Source organism: Strix aluco, chromosome 1 (genome assembly GCF_031877795.1).
Source record: "Strix aluco isolate bStrAlu1 chromosome 1, bStrAlu1.hap1, whole genome shotgun sequence".
NCBI classification, from domain to species: domain Eukaryota; kingdom Metazoa; phylum Chordata; class Aves; order Strigiformes; family Strigidae; genus Strix; species Strix aluco.
The window spans coordinates 37,493,039-37,515,486 of record NC_133931.1 but is presented as its reverse complement, the minus strand read 5'-3'; the positions used below and the strand labels follow the sequence as shown (position 1 = coordinate 37,515,486).

Below are 22,448 nucleotides of genomic sequence, written 5' to 3'. Positions count from 1 at the left end.
CTTCGGGTTACTCATAGGAATCAATACATATTACCCAACTATCCCTAGTAATTCTAGAGAAATACCCCAAAAAAGGTTTACCCCAAAGTGACTGACTTTAGTACTAAGTTTTTAATTGCTGCATATACTGACATAAATAATAGCTGCTCTATAAGCATTAATTTAAATGACAGCAGAAGCAAATGAATACTTAATAGTGTAATTGGTTTAAAAGGTGGTCAGATATACGTATGATTAGCTTATGATGTATAGAAAGAAACATAATTAAAATAATAATATTGGCATTAAATTATATGTTGAGTAGAAGCTTTAGATTTTAATTAGACTAAGCATACATGCATCCTTTTTTTTTTTCCCCCCTATTCACGTAGCCAGAACATGATTCATTTCGACATCTCTGACTGTGGTAACTACTAAACCAATTTGTTTCACCTCATCTTTTCTATTTAGGGCGTTTTACTAAGGGGTGTTTTGATGCATCTTTGGGTGTAGGATGGCTGGAATCCTAATTGAAACCTGAGAATGAATTGAATGATTTAGATTCTTGTTACTCTGGTAATGTAGATGCACAGTTTGCTGAGTGGCAGCTCTGTAGGTAGCATACATGAACTCAAATTATTTTTCCTTTCAGGTGACATTAAACAGCCTGTCATGAAATAATCCATTTCTTAGAAAATTTCAATCTGTTTTCCTCTTTTACAACTCCATTTTTCTATCCAGCCAATTTGCAGCCTTCCAGTAAAAATCACATCCAGTCAGAAACAAATGGACTATTGGTGATAGAAAATGATTTAACCTCTTTTGTTCGGGATGGTCTGATCCAGAAGATATTTGAAAGTTTGTGTTTAATCTTCACATCAATACTGTCATGACTAATGGGAGACTGTGGATAGCAGGCAGGGGCTGGGAGCAGCTGCAGACCCTTCTGTTTCTTGGAAACCAAATGGGTGAAATGAGGAATTCTCAGCCCAGTTGTGCTGGGAAAGCCAAATATCTGTGCTGCCTTGCTGCTGTAATCTGTCAAGGCAGGGAATTTGTGATTCTAATTGACATAAATTCTGAGATGATGAATTTGGGTCTTTTGTTTTTCTGGCATAAAAGAAGAGATCAGAGGAGAAGAGAGGGAGTGAGAACAGATTTTGATTTGTTTATGCTGTAAAATATATGGATTTGGGATTTATGTTATGGGAGCACTGAAGGAGTTTTTCCCCTAATATTTCCCTTGTTTGGTTTGTCTGGGCTGATTGCATCCAAACGACCAGACACTTCCAGTGGTCAGAACTGCTTCCAAATTGTAAGCTTTCATACCATCTGCTTATCAGCTCTAAAAATGAGGGAGAAGGGTGGATTATTACATATTGCACATATTTGCTGACAATCCTTGGTATTGAACCAAGTCTGAACCTCAGACCACCAGAACAGTCTTACCATGTGAGGAATTCCCACCTTTCATATTGTTTCATAAAATTGTACAAGTTGGTTTGGTTTAAATTTGCATTTGCTTGGTTTCTCTGTGCTTGGCAGCCCTGTTGCTGAGGTACTTCCAGTTATGACTCTTCCATGTTACCATCTGATGTTTTGTGTGTGCATTTGTTTCTTTCACAGCTGGTTTCCAGGGCAATTTACTTTGTGATAACAGATATGTAGTAATTCAGAAACTATATTTGAAGAGCTGAGAGAGAGTACCAGCTTGTAAATGCATGTTTACTAGTGAATCAGTTCAGCATAGAACCGTGGAATGTTTATGTGATCAGTTTTGTTTCAGGATGCCATCTCCTTGATTCAGTATTCAACCAAAATGAAGCTATTTGAGTGTTGTTGGTTTTTGTATTTAGAAAGTAGTAACCTTATTTCATAATCAGATGACAGAAGCCATAACCAATAACTTATATTTAATTCTGCCATTTATCAGACCTTTTACACACCTTAAGAGAAACACAAAATCTAGTGATATTAAATAGCATCTCTAATGAAATAGTATGTTGAAATGCAGTCATGCAACTGATGCTATTTTAACATGTTTTTAACATATGTTAATGAGTAAAAATGTCTTTTAAAAGAAGCAGTGGATGTATCTAACCAGCATTACTGCAGGAGGACTGCACCTCAAATGTAAAATATTTTATTAAAAAGGTGTGATAATAGTTAACGCCGTCACTGCTGTCATCTTGAGTGTCTTCACTACTAATTTCCTAGGATACATTAAAAATATTATCCTTAGAATTACTACTCTTTTTTACCTTGAGGTGAGATCTTCAATTTTGACCTATATGTTTCAGGATTGTACTGTAGTTGTTGCCTACCTTCATAGTAGCCTATTAGAGAAATCTTCATTATGCTATTTTAGTCTTTGTCCCTGCTTTTCCCACTCTGGCTGTGTCTTTATCTACACACTTGGCAACCTTATTTCTGAATCATGACTGGCATTGTCAAAATGTAGATGGCTCATAATGTCCATGATCACCAGCAATTTCATCAGGTTTTGGATAGGGAGCAGTTTGGCAGTCTTTTCGATCACAAGATTAGTGTTTGCACCTAATTCTTCATGCTGAACTTCATTTAGAAGGTTCTTTTGTTAGTTTTAATTCACACATGCAAAATATGGTTTTTCTGTTCTTTCAGTCTTTTGCGTTCCACGAATGGGGTTTATGGGAAAGTTGGCTCAGTATCTGGTGGGTTGAAAGCTGTACTTTAAGTCCCTTAACCTCTATTATACCTACAAAGAGACTTTTTACCCTTTTTCTCTGGCTTAGATTACACCTGTCAAATCAGATTTCAGATTGTGTTGCTTTGTCCCGTTGTCAATAGGAGAAAGCTTCCTTTGTAGTCTGGTCTTGAAAGTTAGATGTTTAGACTTTGGTGCTGGCAAATATTATGAGCATGTACTTTATTTGTGCAGTATTTCACCTTTCAAAGACAAGATGAAAACAAAGTGTTTATTTCTAGTCTAATACTTAACTATTTTGCACCTTAATCAAACGTAACGTAAAAATCAATAGATTTTTGCTTCAAGTTAACTCTGAGGTCAGCATCTACAAAAAACTGGGGAATAAAACTATTTCATTACCATGGAAAATCACTTAGCTTATAAATTTTTAATGAAAAGCCATTAATAAAGCTACAGATCAGATTTAGTATATTCTACACTCACTACTGTGAAACTTTTTACAGTCCATAAATTTCCTTAAGTGGTATTTAAAACGTGTCAGGGTTTTTTTTTTTTTCAGTAAGAAAATAAGTGCAGACACATTTTTCCTCCTACAGATCTTCTGCTTAGCAAGATGAGTGTTTGATTGAAACATATTGTCTGTTCTGTGTGCATAATATAAGCTATGCAGAATCTTTTGGTCAGGATTTTGCCAAAAGGCTACTCAAAAGTATATTTTAACTAGATGTCTTAGTTTTATTATTTGAACTTGAAACACGTGACTTTTGTCAGGTTCTGCTGAGGTAGGATAATTTTCTGTACACTTCATCTTTCTGGTTGAAGAGCTTTGATTATTGCAGTACTTCCATTGTGAACAGAAAAATTAAGCAGCTTACTGGTGCAGAATGGATCCACTCTCAGCTCTTGGATGATAGCAGCCCTCAAACACGTTGTGCTTTCCAAAAAGTACCTGTTTCTACTCAGTTTTGTTGGCTTTATCTGTGAGACTTCTATAGCTTTGGTCTTGATTGTATGGAAAACCAACTCTTCATCCTTGTCCTTACCATGACAACTGAAATCGGATGGCATGTCGAAAATGACTTTCCCTACTACTACTTATCTAGTGTGATGACACGTTGTCCTACAGAAAGATCTTTAGCTCTGAAACTTTCCTGATTGCTCTGACAAAGCAATTACAGCCTTTTCATTAGGATGTGGTACCATGATCAGGTTTTGTCCTCAAGTGTTTACTTGAAAAGATTGGCAAAGTAGGAGAGGACAGTTTATTTGAAGGAATGCCCTATTTATTTATTTTCTTTTTTTGGAAGGGGTAAATGTTTCTTAATTTTGGACTGAACTGCACTAATGTGCCATGAGAATAAGCAAGCTGAATTAATGGCAAGAGGTCAGGATCCTGGTACCAAAACTAGGGTCTGTATTAGCAGTGGAGGGTGAGAGATAGCATGTACAGAAACTGCCTGGAAAGGGATTTATACAATTACAAAAAATTTTTCTCCTTGGGTTGTCACTCTCTTGTGGACTTGCCAAGCCATAGCTGGGTTGTGGGTTTTATTGGGTTTTTTAAACAACAGCAGAACAAGACAAATGCATTATTTGTAAGTCAGCAGGAACACTTGTTACACTCCAAATCTTTCTATTTAAGAACCATTTTAGTGTTCAAACTAATGCCTGCATGGGTGGGGGAGGGATAGGGGGCAGATCTGCTATGTAATCTTTTAATTTATAACTTTAAATCAATTACCTTTAAGAAAGAAAAAACAATTATTTTAAGGATATCACTGCTAGCAGATAGCTGACTTCTGTCTTCCATTGCAGCTGCACTCTGAGTGTTACCCTGGAGCAAGCGATCATTCTGGCTCGGAGCCATGGGCTACCTCCTCGCTATATCATGCAAGCTACAGATGTTATGCGCAAACAGGTAAGATGCTCTCTGTGGGTAAGATCTTGGTGTTTCCTAACAAGTCATCTTATCATCAAACAAGAATGACTTGACCAAGCATTTTTCAACCTTCATCTTATTGTTGTGTAATGTGTGTGAGTTTTCTTAGTTTAGGTATTCTGTTGTTTTTTTTAAGTTCTCTTCCTTTATTGTTGGCTGAAAGGTGTGTGTTTTTGTTTTGTTTTTTTTAAATAATGGAACAGACTGTTTTTAACCAGATGCTTGCTTTTTCTGTATGTGTATAGGGATCATAATTTTTACAGGGATATGGTTTTACTTAATGATTTTTGTATAGTAACTGCTGTGGCATCACCTTACATCAGAATAGTCTGTTGAGTAAAACAATCTTTATTTTAATAGATATTATCCATAAAAAGAATTTAAGATTATTAACTATTGTTAATAAAAAGTTATTCATGTATTGAATGAAGGGGAAGTGTGGAAGGGAAGGGGAGAAGTAAATACCATGGTTCTTAAATTTCCAGGCAAGATTCCTGAGGACAATGTGCTCATTTCAAAATAGTGTTTTTCACTCTTTGGTCATAATAGAATATTAGAATTTAAAGGCTGTTGTGGATAGATAACCACCTCAACATGAACTCTTAGTGCTAAGGTATGACAAAAAATGCTGGATTAAAAGGCAGTATCAACTGGAAATGGGGGATACACTCTACTGTATTGGCATAGCTTTTCCTAGAATATCTATCAGATAAATACTTTCAAAAGGATGTTTGGAATCTTGGAAGGAGTTCAAAGGAGGAGCCCAAATGATCCAGAGATTGTTAGACAAGGCTTATGAAGTGAAGATTAAAGAGCTCAACCTATTCAGTTGATCAAAGAGAGTTTGAGTGGGGGTTTAATCACTCTGTGGGCATATGGAACACATATCCCAGCCTGTGGTAGCTTTCAACCTTACGACAAAAGCATAAACAAGATACAGGATGCACTCAATCTTGAAGTGAAAAAAAGATAATTAAATATTGGAACAATTAATCACAGATAAGACAAGATTCAAAATTTTGGGTTTTTAATTTGCATCTAACTTTATTATTTTTGTTAATTTTGCTACATATTCTGTGCAGCAATCACAGTTTAGTTATGAAGATGATTAAACAGCTGTACTTCTAAATTGCTATAGACAAAAATATACATATGCTACACATATGCAATTTTGTAGATATCCTCACGTCATAGACTCTGATCAATTATATGTAAGTACTGCTGCCTAACATGGACATCAGAGTAATTAGTCTCTCATTCCTTTTCATATCAGACTTTCACTTTATTTGGTGCATAAATTAAGTTTCTGTAGTGAATAAATACCCTTAAGGTTCTTGAATCAGACCATGTAGTTCTGCTCAGAAATTACAACTTTAACTTGACTTGAAAAGAAAACTAATGCTGTATAAGGATAAGCTTGCATGCATAGGTTGACATATCTGCTCCTGGAGTTCTAGGCAAAGGGCAGATCTGGGCATTTTGCAATCAAAAAACATGGGCGTAGAGTTTTGCATATGTCTACTTGCAAGATGTATTCTGTCAAAGGGTACTTTTTCAATGTACAGCTTTAGACCATTCTAAAAAATGCCAATCCATTTGTGGGTCTTCTGCAGCTTATTAAAGGAAAATGAAAGACAAAATGAAAGTAACTTGCATGATTTTGAGCAGCTATAACTGTACTTGCTCAAATAAAGATGTAGAAAGAAGCCTCCAGTGAGGCTGCATTCTCTGAAGTAAAACAGCAGGTGATCAATAGCTGTTAAAGATACCAATATCTCAATACCACCCACAGACAGTGCAAAAAAGTCTGCTAGTATATCAAGCCAGACTTTTTTCACACATTCTTCCTCTTGCAGGAAACCACTACAGCATTTAATAGAGTAATAATCTTTTGTTGTAATTTTAAATAAGTCCTGGAGTTCTGTAGTAGAAATATAACCCTCCATTAAATTCTAAATGTTTTGGAGTAATTTCTACAACACACTATGGTATTTTCTAGAAACCTGTTCCGGATTTAATGTTTAAATTATCTGTAGGATTTAACTGTCAGGAGCATAATGCAAGCCATAAAACTTGCAGGGGAAAAAAAAAAAAACACCTTCTTGGGGTTTGATGCAGAACATTTAGTTAAGGGCAATACATCTGTCTTTTACCTGGCTTAATGTAAGAAAACAACCAAACAAAGACTTTGTTAGCCCAATGACACCCTGAATCTTTTGTGGAATAAAGAGATTAGCCACAGGGAGGTGCAAATGAAAGGACATCTATTCCATCTGTTATTCTGGAGAAGCCAGCAACATTAGCTCCTAGCAGTATCAGCTTTCCACAAGGGGAAACTATCTCAAAGCTGATACTTCTTCAAGCTTGGGGCACCAATACTGAGTAACTGGAGACACCTGGTTGAATGGATGACCTCAGGAAGTGTTTTTTTCTTTTAAATTGAATGAGGTCGTGATTGTGTTTAACAAGACTCATAATAGCTCTGACTGTATTGTTGGGACAATTTTCAAAGTAATTGCCCTGTCAGTTATTATTAGGTATTCACAAGCACCTGTTCTGCAAGAACGAAAGAAAAGAGACCGACCTGTGAGAGTTGGTATGAACCGGGGTCTGTGGGATGATTTTAGTTAAGTGGTTTCTGGTTTTCATCTGTTAATCCAGTCTAGATCAATTCTTAAATTAAAAGTTTTAACAAAACATCCCAACTATCTTTTAGTAGCTTTACTTACTCATGTATGTTTATTCATGTAAACATCTGTACCCAGAAAATATTATGTAAAGCATCCTGACAGGAGTGTGTCTTCAGGATGCAGCAAAGTGTGGAGAGGACAGAGGCCTAGGAAAGGAGCTGCAGGGCTCTGAGGAAAAAAGGTAACTTAAAAGATGATAAACAGAAGGCTAGGAGAGAATTTCTGTTGTCTTTTAAGTGAGTAATCATTTTTCCATGCCTTTTCATGAGTATAATGCTGGCACTACATTTTGAATAATTCTCATAAAAATTTTACTGATTTAGAGCTCTTTGAGCAGGGCATAAAAAGAATCTGTTTTCTTTATGTGACTGGTTCTTGCTATCCTTAAATTAGTGTGTAGCTTGAATATAAACCTATCATTTTTTCTCATGGCAACGAGAATACTGGTTCATATATAAGAGTCCAGATTGATGGTGGTGTCTCCTCAGAGCTGCCAGCATCTTTCACCAGTGTGCTGGCAGTACTGGTACGCATATAGGGAAGCATTCTGGAGCCACGTAGCACAACAATCCCTTAGCCTATGTGAGATGAACAGTGTCAATATTTACATTGCTATAGCTTTAAGAATAGTATTGGAGAAGTATAAATTAACAGTATATTGAAATAGAAATGGTACAATGGTGCTCAGTGAAGACAAAGACATGTCAGATAACAACTTGCTAGTAGTAATTCTTGGGGGCTTTTCCTCAAAAGAAATAAGAATCTGGTGGTTGTAAGTAAGATCTAATTTGTTCTTGTGCTAAACAATAAATGACATGGTTGTATTAAGCTAGACTACTTTTTAAATCAAAGCATTTGATATGTGAGCAGGATACTAAAATTAATTTGTCTAGTGAGTGATGCAAGTAAAAATAGGCTGGTTTTATTCTCAGAAGTAGTCACAGCACTGACGTTCAGGATCTACATGTGATTAATTTAGATAGTTTTCCCATGTATATGTATATTCTGGCTCTCAGTTATGTTAATCACATGCCAATCTCAGCAGTCTGTCGAGGTGGGGTTTCTTTATTATGATGAAAATTTAGAAAAGGACAGTGAAGGTGATGAAGGCCTGGGCTCAACATGTCTACCTTTGTAACCAACACCAGGTCAACTATCTTTGTGTAATTCATGCCAGATACTTCTTGTATCTGTTTTTAAACCTCCAGTAGTGGAGACTCCTGCACAGTACTTCCCAAGTGGTCTGTTCCAAAGTTAACCTTTTCATTAGGATCTTTTATGTAGTGCCTCATTTGAGTCTTTTTTCTTTTTCTTCCTCTCTTTCTCCCCCCGCCCCCCGCCATCAATCGAAGTCTCCTGTTTTCTGTCCAGTATACTGTAGACTTAGAGACCAGATTTTACTCCCTTTTTAGCAGTGGACTTTAGTCTTTTGAATGTTCCCAGAGATGGGGCATCTGCCACCTCTCTGGGCAACGTATTCCAGTGTTTCACCACCCTCATCATAAAAAATTTCTACCTTATATCTAGTCTGAATCTACCTTCTTTTAGTTTAAAACCATTACCCCTTGTCCTATTGCTACAGGCCCTACTAAAAGGTCTGTTCTGAATTTGATTTATCATTTCCCTGATAAGCCATCACTTGTGTAGATAGAAGAACATCAGTTCATCTGATCTTTTTCAGTTGCGTTTTCTTACCTAATCATTCTCCCTATTCTCATCTGAACTCTTTTCAAGTTTTTTGTTAAAGATGAGAAGTAACTATGAAGAATTACAAAAGGGTCTTACCAGACTTCATGATTGAGCAATAAAATGGCAGATGGAAATCAGTGTAGATAACTCTTAAGTGATGCACACAGGGGAAAAAACACACCCTAAGTTCACATTCAAAATAATTGACTGTGAGTTTGCCATTACATCTCATGTTTAAGATCTCAGGATATGATAGAAAGCATCAGCTCGATTCTCAGTAGCTATCAATAAAGTAAATCAGAAGTGACAGTGGTTTAGGCAAGGATAGGCAATGAAGTAGAAATCATGCTGTCATGGCCCTTCATTTTGAACTGTCTGATGTTGTGATTCCTTCCATAAGGATATTCATAATGGAAAAGGTTCAGAGAAGGTCAGAAAAAAATGATCAGTGGTTGGGAATGGCTTTATAGACAGGACAGACAGACAAAATAATGTAGGATTGTTCAGCTTCATGAGTGAAGGAGGATATGACTGAGGTCTAAAGAACATGTGGCATGGATAGGGATTGACCATTGTCCTCACCAGTGCAGAACTAAAGGTATCAAAAGAAACTGGCAGATTCAAACCAAATTAAAATGGTGGTTCTTGACACAACAGGCTAAGATTGTACCCAGGATGTGGATCTCCTTCCAAAAGGAGGTTAGTGATGCGAAGTTATTCATGGGTTCAAGATGAGATGAGAAAGAGAAGAGAACCACTGAAAACGATTAACTACATACTCGCTGCTGAACAAAAGTATTGAGTGACTAATGATTGAATTCTGGAGGAGGTTCTGGGGAAAGAAGTATGTTTGGCATGGTCTGTAGTTGTGTCTCTTGCAGCTGTTGGAGACAAGTTTACTGAGGTAGACGTAAAGCTAGTAAAATCACTTTTATATTCTACCTTCAGCTTTGTAGTTATTCTAGTGATTTTCTCTATCTTTACCACTATTTTTTTCCCTAAAAAAAAAAAATGTAAGGACACAGTATTTTTTGTGGCATGTGTGGATTTACATAAACTCTGAGAACCTACCTGTGTGCAGCCAGCCAGCCTTTTTCATGTTTTCTTTGAGCCCATAACAGTGAACTAATACCTTCTCAGTTGCCTGGGTACCAGATTTCAGTCAAATGCAAGTTCTAGTCTTATTCTACGTATTGAATCAATGATTATACCTCATTTTTACATCATATACAGCTGCCATTGCAGCCCTGTTTGGAATGTAAATTATCTTTGATGTTTCACACCACTCTAAGATCTCACTATAAGAATTCTGAGATTATATATTTTTGTTCTCTGTTATTTTGTCCTGAATTTAGGTAGTACAGAAGGAGAAATAAAGGGAGAGTCAGTGTATGTATTATAGACAGAACAAGTAGTTTCCATCTCCTTTAAAATATTAGAAAACTTAAAGAGACTGTAAATCTAACAGATGTTTCTTTGATGACTATTTTACATTAATAAAACTGCACTTTAAAAGACCACATCATTTAAAAACAAATTCTACTGAGTTCTTTCATATGTCTAAGCTAGTTTGTTTGCAGAAGAGTCTGCATTTTTCACTGTCATAGTATATGAACATTATGCATGTTGTTATCAACTTCCTCCCTACTGGGTGAGTCAGTGAGACAAGAGTACTTCCATTATTGTTTTTCAAAGGATCAACTGAGGTACAGAGATACCAGCTTTTCTAGTTGACCCTGCTTTAAGCAGGGGTGTTGGGACTAAACAATCTCGGGAGGTCCCTTCCAACCTGACTTTTTTTGTGATTCTGTGATTATAAAGGAAGATCAGCACCTGCATTTTTCTAATCCTACTGTGGTGCCTCAGTTTAGGCCATTTTTCTAGATTTAACTCGAAAGCTACTTATAGGGAATAATCTGTAATATTTGTTTGTTCAAAAGGAAATAAGTGACATTTGAGAAGAGAACTTTGTTATCAATGCCTTCTACAAAGAGTAGTGACAGAAATCAAACACGTTGGAATAAGATGTGTTAGGCTTGTTTTAAACCTTAAATGTTAATTTTTTATGAAGTGTTTTATGTTAGTAAGATAGGCATTTATTTGATGACAAGTGAAAAGATAAAATATTTTGTCTCTTTTCTGCATATTTCTCTAAGTTGAGAATTAATGTACTGCTTTAAATTGTTCCTCACCTTAGAAGAGGAGAGTTGTTTCGGGACATGGAGCATACGTATTAATTGTAATCAATAGTTATGTTCATCTAGAAAGCTCAGAAAACCTTCTAGCTTGTGTTGAAATAAATTAAGCAAAACTGTTGTTTTTCTTTCACAGGGTGCGAGAGTACAAAATACAGCCAAGAATTTAGGAGTGAGGGATCGAACACCACAGTCTGTGCCAAGGTAAGTGATTGTTTGTGTCCTGGACCATGATTTTGTCTAGTTTGTGGCAAATTCTGTCCTGGCTGCTTAAAATCTAACAGTAAACATTGACTGTATTGTGCACTAAGTGGTAAGTTTTGGCTTTTAACATACATAAACTCAGTTATATTCTTAGCCATACAATTTTACTTAAAATAATTACTTGCAGAAGTTCAGGCTATGGACCACTTCAAAACAAGCCCATTTTTGAAAAATGAAACCTAGTTCATGTTAATTGTGAAAACACTGGAGTAAGTCCTTCATCACTTGCGATGTTTAGTGGTTTGGGGGAAATATTCATAACTACATCCATAACCCTATTTTAATGAAATACTGTACTGCAGTATCTCGGCAAAATCATGTTCTAGTTGCTTTTAGAGATGATGTCATCTTTCTTTGTCTCTTTCTGAAACATCCAGCTTTTTAATGCTGTGATGGGTTGCAGGTACCTGAAATGTTTCTTAGCAAGCACAGTACTTATAAATGAAAATAACCAAACAGCTATGTTCTTAATTTTACTTTAAAGAGGTTTTATTAATCCAGCTCTAATTTAAATTTCTTTTACCAATTTAAAACATAATGGTTTTTGTTGATGAATGATAACACATTGAATGAGCTAAACAGATAACATGGATCACATAACAGACCCACTGTGGTGTTTAAATTTCAGTAGGGAAACGGGGAATTAGTAATACCTGATGGAAGTAACCATGTGAAAGAACACGTGCTATCCGTAGCCTCACAGAGAGATGTCCTCTGGGTTCTGACCACTAATATTCAGGAATGTTTTCTTAAGCAATTTGCTCCCCTTTTCTCAGGTGTCCCAGTTTCTCCCAGTAGGGAATCAGGCTACTGCTCATAATTTGTTTATACCAAATCACTGCACTTTATTTCATGCCTGTGCTCGATCTGATTCTAGAAAAGGAGTGTACCTTAAGTGTACAAGGTATGAGTAAATCTGAGCAGCAGCTGCTGTTCAGTTGCTGAGTAACAGCATTTGTTGGAGCATATATGCATCTTGCATGCCCCATAAAGAAGATTAAGTAATATCCAACAGCAGTACTGATTCTGGAGTAAACCCATCAGCAATAGAATCATGGCCCTTAGCAGATAAGGGCATCTGTTCTCACGGTAATGATTAGTTTAGAGGCAACACAGGGCCAAAATTGCTTGACCAACTGTCTTGCACTGTGGGAACCTAAGGCAGTAAAATAACACTTTGTTACAGTAAAAGCTGTGAGAAGCCTTTTAATATTTTGAACAGTATGGTTTTGGCCTTAAATGGACTCCTCCTTCATGACATAATTCTGGAGACAGCCAAAGAATTGTTGCAAACCAAACTTTTCCCACCACTAAATGACAGAGCATGTATCTAGATTCAGAGCTTTTGTGATAAAGGAAAAATCTAAGTTCTTAAAAAGAAAAACTTAGCCATGAGACATTTTTGGATTTGCATCATCTGAGAAAAGATCACCTCTTTCCAGTTGACACTCCCACAACATAGCAATGAAAAGCTGAAGAAAAATTATGAGATAGCTCCTAGAACACAGAATAGACAGATGCATCCAGCATGCTTGCCAGTCAGCAGCAACAGCAATGTCACAGAAGTATCTCATTGACCTCAGTTTGGGGCGTTTGGTGTACCATTAGAGAGGTAAGTTGCATTAAGTCAGAATAGTCATCAGCAGGAGTGATACTTCTGATGTATAGGTTTTGATGTATGTGGGTTCACAGTTCTTTGCCTTGAAAAGAATTTTACCATTAAATTTGTTTCCATTTAACGTCCCTTGACAGTGTTCTCAGTTCTCTGCAGTTGCCACTGTTTTCTGTCTTTTCTCAGCTGATCTGCTTGTACCATCTCAAATAGTTGTTCCATATATATTGACCCAGAACAGGCTGTTTCCACTCTATACCATCTTCAGCGCTATAGCTCCTTAGGGATTTGTGCAGCCTTGTTAGTTTGCTTCAGAATTCTACTATATCACTTGCTCTGAAGACAAGTAATCTCAATGATTACCATTTTAACCTGAAGAATACACAGACTTTGGTACTTGGGGCTGAGCTTTTCTGCACATTGTACCATAGAAATTAGATTTACTAAAACATCATCAAGAACTAACCCCACTGCAATTACTTAGATGAGATTCTGACAGTAATTTTATTTGTCTTTTGCCAGCTTTGAATATTGCTGCTTTATCACTCCATAACACAAATAACACACCATATAACACAAATAACCCCTGTTTATTTTTCTCTGCATACTTGGCTGTATAAAGATCAGACCATCTTATTCTCTCATTGGTATACTAATATGAGATATCTGTGTATTGGCTTATATATGGCTCCTAATAAACACATTGGTGTCTGCACAATGTGACCTTAAATGATCACGTTTCTGAATCTGCCAGAGGACAGTGTGGAAGAGCCCAATGATCTTCAGAACACGTTATGGTGGAGGTTTGAAAGCAGGTTTGCAATTGCTGTTTGGCTGACAGAACTGATGCTCCCTGTTCTTATCATCCAGAAACAATACTGCTTGATAATGACTTCCAGTGAGATTCAGAGGAAAGTTATTTAGCCCACAGCCATTGGTGTTGTCAGTGTCCCATGGGTTTTAACTCCTAAGGGAACTGAAATCAGAGAACAGCAGCTATCCTGCCCTGCTCTTGCATAGCCACAGGATGCTTTTTCTGACAAGATGTGCGTAGATGTTGAAGAGGCTTTCAATACTCGTGGGGGCAGCCATACATAATGTACCTCACATAATTTCAGTAGCAGCGTATCATGCCAATAAGGCACCAGCCCATTGACCTTGAATTGTTTGTGGAGCCCAGCCACATGTACAGATTTCTATTTTCTGTGTTGATGTATGTTTTTAAAATTTATGATAATTAAAAATGAGTCGTATAAATGAATGTGATGTTTAATAGGCAAATTTGAAAAATATACTTGGAAAACTCAGATACCCTAAGCATGTTAAATATCCGTGGCCCCCAAGCCACTGGACGATTCACCACCCTGCCTGTGCCAGACCTACCAAACCTGCTATTTCTGTTGCTTTGATATTTCAACATCAGAGATTCTTCATGTTAAGTATTAATGCACATGCTGTGTCGCTGTCTTTTCATTTTTGGCTTCTGATGCTTTTTCTCCTTCCCATGCCATACTTGGTCTCTTCTCATTGCTATTCCTTCAGTGATACACTTTCCCTAAGGAAAATATGTGATCTCCAAATGAGATCATGTCTATTGCTGATTCTAATTGCTGTGGTTGCAGGGGAGGTACTGTATGCTGGATACTTACAGAACAGAGATCCTGAGGTCAGAATAATTGCCATTTATTTTCAGTATTGCTAACATTAGGGTAAAGTTTCAAACACTTGCTAATAACCAAGTCCATGCAAAAGAGTTTAACAGAAGTTCAAAAGCCTTTATAAATGAAGGATTGGCTATTTCAGTCTGTACTGAGGTAGTAATTTGAACCAAATCTTACTGGTCTTGACTTCATACATGTAGAAACAGGTTGGGGAGAGAGTTTAAAATCTTCATGCTGGCGTGTCACATGTCTGACATCTGTCTTAAGTTCTTCAAACAGCATCAGTTTTATAGGGAACTGTGTTAAGAGTGAGGTCTGACTGTGCCAAAGCAAAACAAAAATGGAGGAAATTGTATTCACCAAGCAGCTTTTCTGATTTAGAAATTCAGAGCAACAACTCGTAATTGGATTAGTGAAGACTGCTTTCTCCAGAATGGGGTCTTCAGTGAAGAAATATGAAAACTTGACTAAACTGGAATGTCTTTATAATATTGCTTATAGATGTGTGTTTTAATGATACCACTTTCAATGTAAACGTTTATGCTTATGAATAAGATTTTACTGGTTTTATATCAATGTTGTTAAATGGAATTCAGTACCTCTTGTTTTGCAGTGCAGGAAGACTTAGATTTAGTTTGTGTTCCTTAAATTTACCCATTTCAATAATGACCAAGCTGTCGGAATAACAATTGCTTTGTTTTTTGTCATTGTCAGACTATACAAGCTATGCCAGCCACCACCACCTGTTGGAGAAGAATGAGGAGAACTGTTCCAGAAAAGAATCCAATAACGGCCTTTAGGATACTGGGACTATATGACAAAATCTAGCTGCACTATAGCAGTATACGCCCGGGGCTTTGATAAATTAAAAAAAAAAAAAAAACACCTTTACTCAGGATAAAGAAAGAAACACCCTAAATACTCTCTATTGGCATTGAAAAATGACTTCCAAAAGGCGTTTCTGGACTCTGCGCACTCCAGCCTTACACTAGTAGAACAGGAGTCTTCCTTGGGAATTTTACACTGGAATCAGATTCATTTGATGTGTCTTGTTCAGCCACACGATAGGTATAACCAGCATCTTGGAAGCAAATGTCTTATTCAGAGACAGTGACTTGACTTGTACACTATACAGAATGTGTTCTTGTGGAAGGAATAAAAGCCTGGGTAAACTAGGCTTGATAGTGAGCATGCACTTCATATGGGGCCCTTTGCACTGATAATCCCTTTTTTCCTGTTGCCATCATAATTTCTCAGAAGAATGACATTACTGTTTCAATGATAAGTGAGGTTTAAAGATGGAAAACTCATCTCAGAATGGTGTTTAATGGCTGCAGACAGACTGCTACTGTGAACGTGTGCTTGTAATCAGTAAACTCAGCCATGTCTTAGGCAGTCCGTTGTCATGCTCCTTTAGAAGGAGTACCTATATGGCATATGAAGTGAAGTTTTGCCCTTTTTCAGTTGCCATTATAATGAAGGAGAAAAAGGGTAAGTCTGGTCTTCATTCATAGTCAGAGTAAATTTCAGACTCTGTCTAATGGTTGTTCTACGTTCTTGTGCCTCTGCATTTCAGAGTTTTCCAGACTTGTGTATATTCTTGTATAGTACTATACTAGCAAATCTGCATAAGGTGAGGATGAGGCAATATTGTTATATTTAACTGGAAATGTCTGTGGTTTAAGTTGAAGCATAATTTGGGTGTTTGAAGTTTTATGCTACCATTTCCCGTATTTTGTCAGAATTGTTTTGTATAGCATTTCAGTTCTTTAGAGTGATATTTGTTATAGATCTATTTTGAAACTGTATCGAGTATTTAGAAGGCCCGAGGAAAATTGTATCTGCATTTGGCTGTTCTTTAGCCAAAGAATTTTCAGAGAAAATGCCCCCAAATGAGGTTTCATGTGCAAACACATTAAAACAAAAACTATATTCTGAAATAGTTCTACTTGTAGCAGTAGCTATGCATTCTATCAGAGCAGGACATACACTGTCTGAATAAAATTTATTTTTTGTACAACAGCAGCCTATAGTTATGTTGTAGGAATCAAACCTTGCAACATAGTTGTTGCATATTATCTAATTATTTATGAAATCTTCAACAAATATATTAATCCACAATGAAATGAGAAGTCAAAATGATCTGTACTCTTGCAGAGAGTGTTTTTTATATAGGATATCTAGGGGACTTGTTACTTTTCTCCAAAGGAGGAATTAGAGCTCCTACCTTTTTCAGTATTCTTAATGTTTTTACACAGACTTTAACTTTGCTAAGAAAATAAATATTTTTATATATCCACAGATATATATGTCTCCGCATATATGTGAGTTTCAATATGTATATATTTATGTAGTCATATCAATTACTGGTCCAACCTTAAATATAGAATGTTTGCCTTAAACTGTGACAAAGACATGCAATAATGAACACTTCAGTAACAATTGTGCCTTTGTGCTTTGAAGTTTACACTCTTTCATAGTTACTGGAAGCTGTGGGACTATAATCTTTTTTGATTAAAAAAACCCAAACAAAACCAGAAAACAAAGTTTTACTCTTTAGAAACTTACTCTTTTTGTCTAGTATGACCTAATGCTTCTACATAAGATATGATATCTACAGTTGCTATTCTAGTCAGGATCTCATACTTTTGGATGTGTTTTATTCAGAGAGGCAGTATTGACTAGGGTAATTCCCACTCCAGGCAAAAGTTCCAAAAATGTTTCAGTTTCTGCTTGTTCAGACATCAGTAGTACAGAGAAGCCATAACCTCCTCAAGTCAAGGATGATGCCAGTTTCAGCCCCTGCTGTGAGCTCCCATCTTCCTGTGTGCCCATATGAGTTTTGGTTTTTTACTACAAGGCAAGTCAGCTGCTAATCCTGTGTAATATAAAGTAACCTAGAGGACAAAATCTGTTGCATGCATGCACATTATTGTAACTAGTCATCGCTTTTTTTTTATCGCATTAAAATGGTGGGAATGCAGATATGCCAGAATAGTCTCCCTGTATAATACGATAATTGTTGAATTCATTTTGTTGTTGAAAGCAGGGGGTAAGAGACATTTCTAAATGCCAAGGAACAAATAGTTATGAGCCAGTCACTGGACCAGATTCTTTGGCTATTGTTTCATGAGTGTGTATCAGAAATCTTGACCTCTTTTTTCTGTCTCTAATTTTTGGTTCCTTATTCTTTTTTTCACCCTTCTAGAGGCAGTTTTCAAAAACTTATTCAGCACTATGAGCTTCATTGGTGAATTACTGCAAAATAAAGTATCTATTTAGCCTGGTATCAAAGGGGCTGAGAAACAAGCCCTGGTTTTCTGGGATTACAGGTAGCATGTGGAAGTAGGATTTCCAGAGGAAATTGGGCATAAATGTCCCACTGACTGTATGAAAAGTGGGTGCCTGATTTCTCAAAATTTCTTTCAAAAACCAGTGTTTGCTTGAAACATTGTGCAGCTTTTCAAACTGCTTTTCTTGTCCCTCTGTTTTCAGAGCACACTGCACATTCTAACACATCTGGCTTCTAATCACTTAGATGGACCTTTAGGAAGCCCATTCTTAAATTATAAATTTACTTATGTTCATTATTAAAGCTATTTATCTTGTTTAGTATATGTAGAGGTTATATTTGTTCCTTGTGCAAGGTGCACTTGCAGAGTAAAAAAAATAATCCATTCTCATCACACTATGTTTATCCTCTCGTAAATTTTTAGACTTACAGATGACAAGAAGAGATGACCAAGAGCGATGATTTACAAGAACTGTAATACCCATAGCTTGTTAAATCTTTGCTTCTACAGCAAGAGATTATGCAGCCTGTTTTTACGACAATGTCTTGTACTGGTTTAGGGAAAGCGTCCTGTATGTAATTTTTACTTTTCATCCAAGACAAGTGTAATTCTTCTGGGAGTAAATTCAAGGATGTAGAGACATACATTACCAAATACTGACTACCATGATTCAGTGGTAGTCTAGGGGGGATGTATAGGAGATTTAACAGCTGGGAAAGGGAGCATTAAGAGCCAAGGAACAGCTAAATTGCCATAGGGTTTGTGCTTGGAGAAAACATTTTGATTTTAAGGTAAAGCTGATGACCTATCTTTGTAACCATCATCTATGAGTAATAGGATGCTAAAGAGTCTTTATGAAATTAGCATTGATTCAGTCTAGTTCCCCAAATTAAGTATTTCGTAACACTTTCCTTCTAAATTGTAAATGTAAACAAATACCAAAATGTATATATTCCAGTTTCTAAATGTCAAACATTTTTGTGTTTAGGGATCCATTTTAAAGTAAATATTCCTGCTATCAGCTGAACCAACTAGGCAATTTTATGTCCACTGAGAGATTTGTAATCTTCAGTGGCTTTTTAGATAGCTTTCACTGAGTTTTAACAAATGCGTCAGGTTTTTGGGTTGGTTTTTATTTGTTTTAATGCAGTCAATAGTGGTCAGAAGTGCTCTTCTACTGTTTTAGAGCCAAACCAATTAAACTTAAGTTGGTGAGGATTTATAGTAATCATACTTCATTTCATTTGTTAGAATCCCCTAATGGAAAAAAGATGAACCGGTTTTATTGATCTGTTTTTACCCAGAGAAATTCACAAGCAAACAGTGATTTTTTTGTTTTATTACTTCATTGTCAGATGTAGTGTATATATAAGACAATTGCCTGTATGTGAGTATACACATCGTGGTTAAGCATGATACTCAAAAAAGGAAAGTATCTTTCATTTATTTTCATTTAAATTGTGAAATCAGTAACTGTAGTAGATATACATATTGTTCCATGCTCTTTACTTTACAGCTACATCATAGATATGTCTGCCAGCATTTTATGCATATTTTGCACCATTTTTGTTTAACATTATGAAGAGAGGAGAGTTTCTGAAGCTAATGTATTGCCTTATGTATTTTATCTCTGTACTTGTTGATAAATGCAGGTAGTGCTTTTCTAATTGTACTCCAGCAGTACACTGACAGTGGTAAATTAGATGCACAGTACATACCTGTCTCAGGATACCTGGATTTTTCATCATTAGGTTTTGAAGTATAAAAAGATACTGAACTCATATTTTTGTATGCTGACAATTGTGTAGTTTTTTTCTTTTTACATACTGTATATATCTATCAAGTTTTCCTAAAGAAAATGTATTATTAGGAATGTTTACCTTTTCCTGCTAGAAGACGTGGATTTATGTTTTCTTGTTATGTATGTATAAATGAATATACAGCATGCACAGTCATGCAGGTGTTAACACAGGCAAGAAATTTCAGATTGTGCAGAGGCCAATCAAGTAGTCATTTCTTATGTTCTTCTCCAGAAATAACATCTCCATGCTAGAAATCCTATATGGCTAGAGTGGAACTACTTTAGGAGTAACTTCTGCTTCAGTTTGGAAGTCCAATAGATTGTTCAAAGTAGCTGGGACATTTCTGCAAGTACTTAGATTTGGACTTCCATGGAAATATCCACATCTTTTGTGGGGGTGTGTCCTGTCTGTACCATGCGCCAGATTTAAAAGACTAAGCAGCCTTATTAACTTTTTAACACCCTGTATATAGTGTACGTATTTGGTTATACTTGTGTTACACTTTAAAAATGAACTTAATTTCTGCCTTGAGTATTGCACACATTTTTCAAATGAAGAATATATTGTTTGTAACGTCTCATTAAGCACAAGAGAGCATTACTGCTTTGAAATATTATGTGTAAGTACAGCCATACACAGAATCTTTCAGTGAGCTTTTGTTTGAAAACAGTTGAACTAGCAGCTCTGTGGCTAGTTGAGTTTGTTAGAAGTAACCTTTGGAATTTAATGGTAAATATCCTTGAAACATGGATTTTAATTACTTTTCCTTTTTTTTTTGTAAAGTGCCTGTGTAGCATACTTTGGATGAGTTGCTATATTGATTATGGGTTAAACTAATACTGTGTACTTTTAGATCCCTGGTTTATTTTTTTAGTCTACATATTAAAGACTGGAATGGTAACAATGTATTACAAAATGTCAGACAGCAATAAAACCATTCATAATATGGCAACTGCAGATCTCTTTATTTGTAAGCAAAAAGTTGGGGGGGGAAGGGAGTTGGGGGTCTTTAACCTTTTCAGCATGGCTGCTGTAGCAATTCTGCTGTAGGAGAACAAAAATTAAAGTTCTAGAAATAAATGTTTATAATAAGAATCTCTTATGAGAACCCAGGCCCAATCGAGGTTCATTGCTGACAATTAAAGTATATCTTTATAACCGGTGGAAAACTGAAACCTGCGTGAGCAGTAGTCCCTGGCTTTGTGCAGCTGTAGTTTCTGAAGGCTGGAAAAGACACAGGTGTGAAAATCCCTTTCTGGTCCCATGGCACCATTACTGCCCAACGAAGGTCCAAACCATCCACCGTTTCTGGCATTCCCTTGTCTGAAGACTGAAGTGTGAAGTGGTCATCATCAGTTTACTGCTGTGCACAAGGATAATCTGATGATCATGACATGGAATGTTTCAGTCCCTGTGCTAAAAAAACACCTATAAAGAACTGATCCTTTAGAGGGATTGGGAGCTAGTTCCTAGCTGCCGTTGGGATGTCAGGGGTTTGAGGAGTTGCACTGAATGTTTCTTTCATAAGACTGAAAGCTGATGAAATATTAGACCTCGCTGGGCAGTTGTCTCTCTATGAAGGAAGTTCCAATTTCTACGTGGCTGTTGTGGTCAAGACCAAGAGGAACAGTGGAAGCAGGACCAAAAGCATCTATAATGGTTTTGTAAAATCCCTTTTGTTTTCCATCTTCTGCTAGCAGGGAGGAGAGTGAGGATGAAAGTATTTCTGGATAACTGGTCTTCAAAAGATAGATTACTTATTTTTGTTTTTCTTCTGTCCTAAGTGTTCCTCTCTCCATAATTTTGTGAAGGAAGGCAGCATGGAATTTCAGAGAAGCAGACGTGACCAGCTGATTTCAAATACAGCTTGCTCTTTGTGAGAGACAACTTGTAATTCCCTGAAACACGGCCTGAGAGAGACAGGCCTGCAAGAAACAAGGACTGAGAAAAACAGCCTGAGAAAGAGGTAAGGGGTGGGGGAGAGCAGAGGCCCTCTGAGCCAAGGAATGTCTCAAACACTTGCAAGTAATGAAACTATAGTCACGGGATAGATAGTGTGGAGTTTGGAGCTGATAAGGCTGCCTGGATAGCACAGGATGCAGCTGGAGGAGGGAGCCCTGTGAAGACAGGACGGTTCTGCTCTGGTGCATCTTGTAGAGTTTCAAGGGCCATTTGTCTGGTGAATGACCTTTGCTTCATCATCCATGAAATGCATATTAAAGTTGACATCCCTGCATATGCTAATGAAGATTAACAAGATCATGCTAGTTACATCATCCCATGAAGCACCCTACCCCTCCCCATACATGTGATACATAGATAAGTAGGTTGACCTAGAGGAGGGACCCAAGGAAAGTGTCTATAAATTGAGGAGGGGCAAAAGAGAAGAAGTGAAGAAGACAGATGCATCCTTGAACTATCATTGGTGGGACCGACATAGGAACCTGGGCCCGTGATCTCTATTTCTGCCTCTATCTCTCTTCTCTTCTTTTTTTCTCTTTTTCCTTATTACCATTAGGTAACACAAGGCATACTATATCGGTTGCCATAATTTTTTATACATTTAGTCAGTTATGTGTATGCAGTTAGTACATTGTGGGAAATTAATAAATGTCTGGACTTTGAGACTGGTCTC

The 22,448-nt window shown here is 36.7% G+C and overlaps 1 protein-coding gene across 1 annotated transcript in view; it reads left to right on the top strand.

The window, feature by feature from the left end:
• PREX2 (phosphatidylinositol-3,4,5-trisphosphate dependent Rac exchange factor 2) overlaps nt 1–20,765 on the top strand; it is a 187,488-nt gene extending 166,723 nt beyond the window's left edge. The window contains exons 39-41 of the mRNA XM_074817673.1: nt 4,484–4,586; nt 11,318–11,385; nt 15,433–20,765. Coding sequence (XP_074673774.1) covers nt 4,484–4,586; nt 11,318–11,385; nt 15,433–15,478 — 217 coding nt within the window. The 3' untranslated portion in view covers nt 15,479–20,765. The remainder of the gene's footprint in view (nt 1–4,483; nt 4,587–11,317; nt 11,386–15,432) is intronic.
• Nucleotides 20,766–22,448: the final 1,683 nt, after the last annotated feature.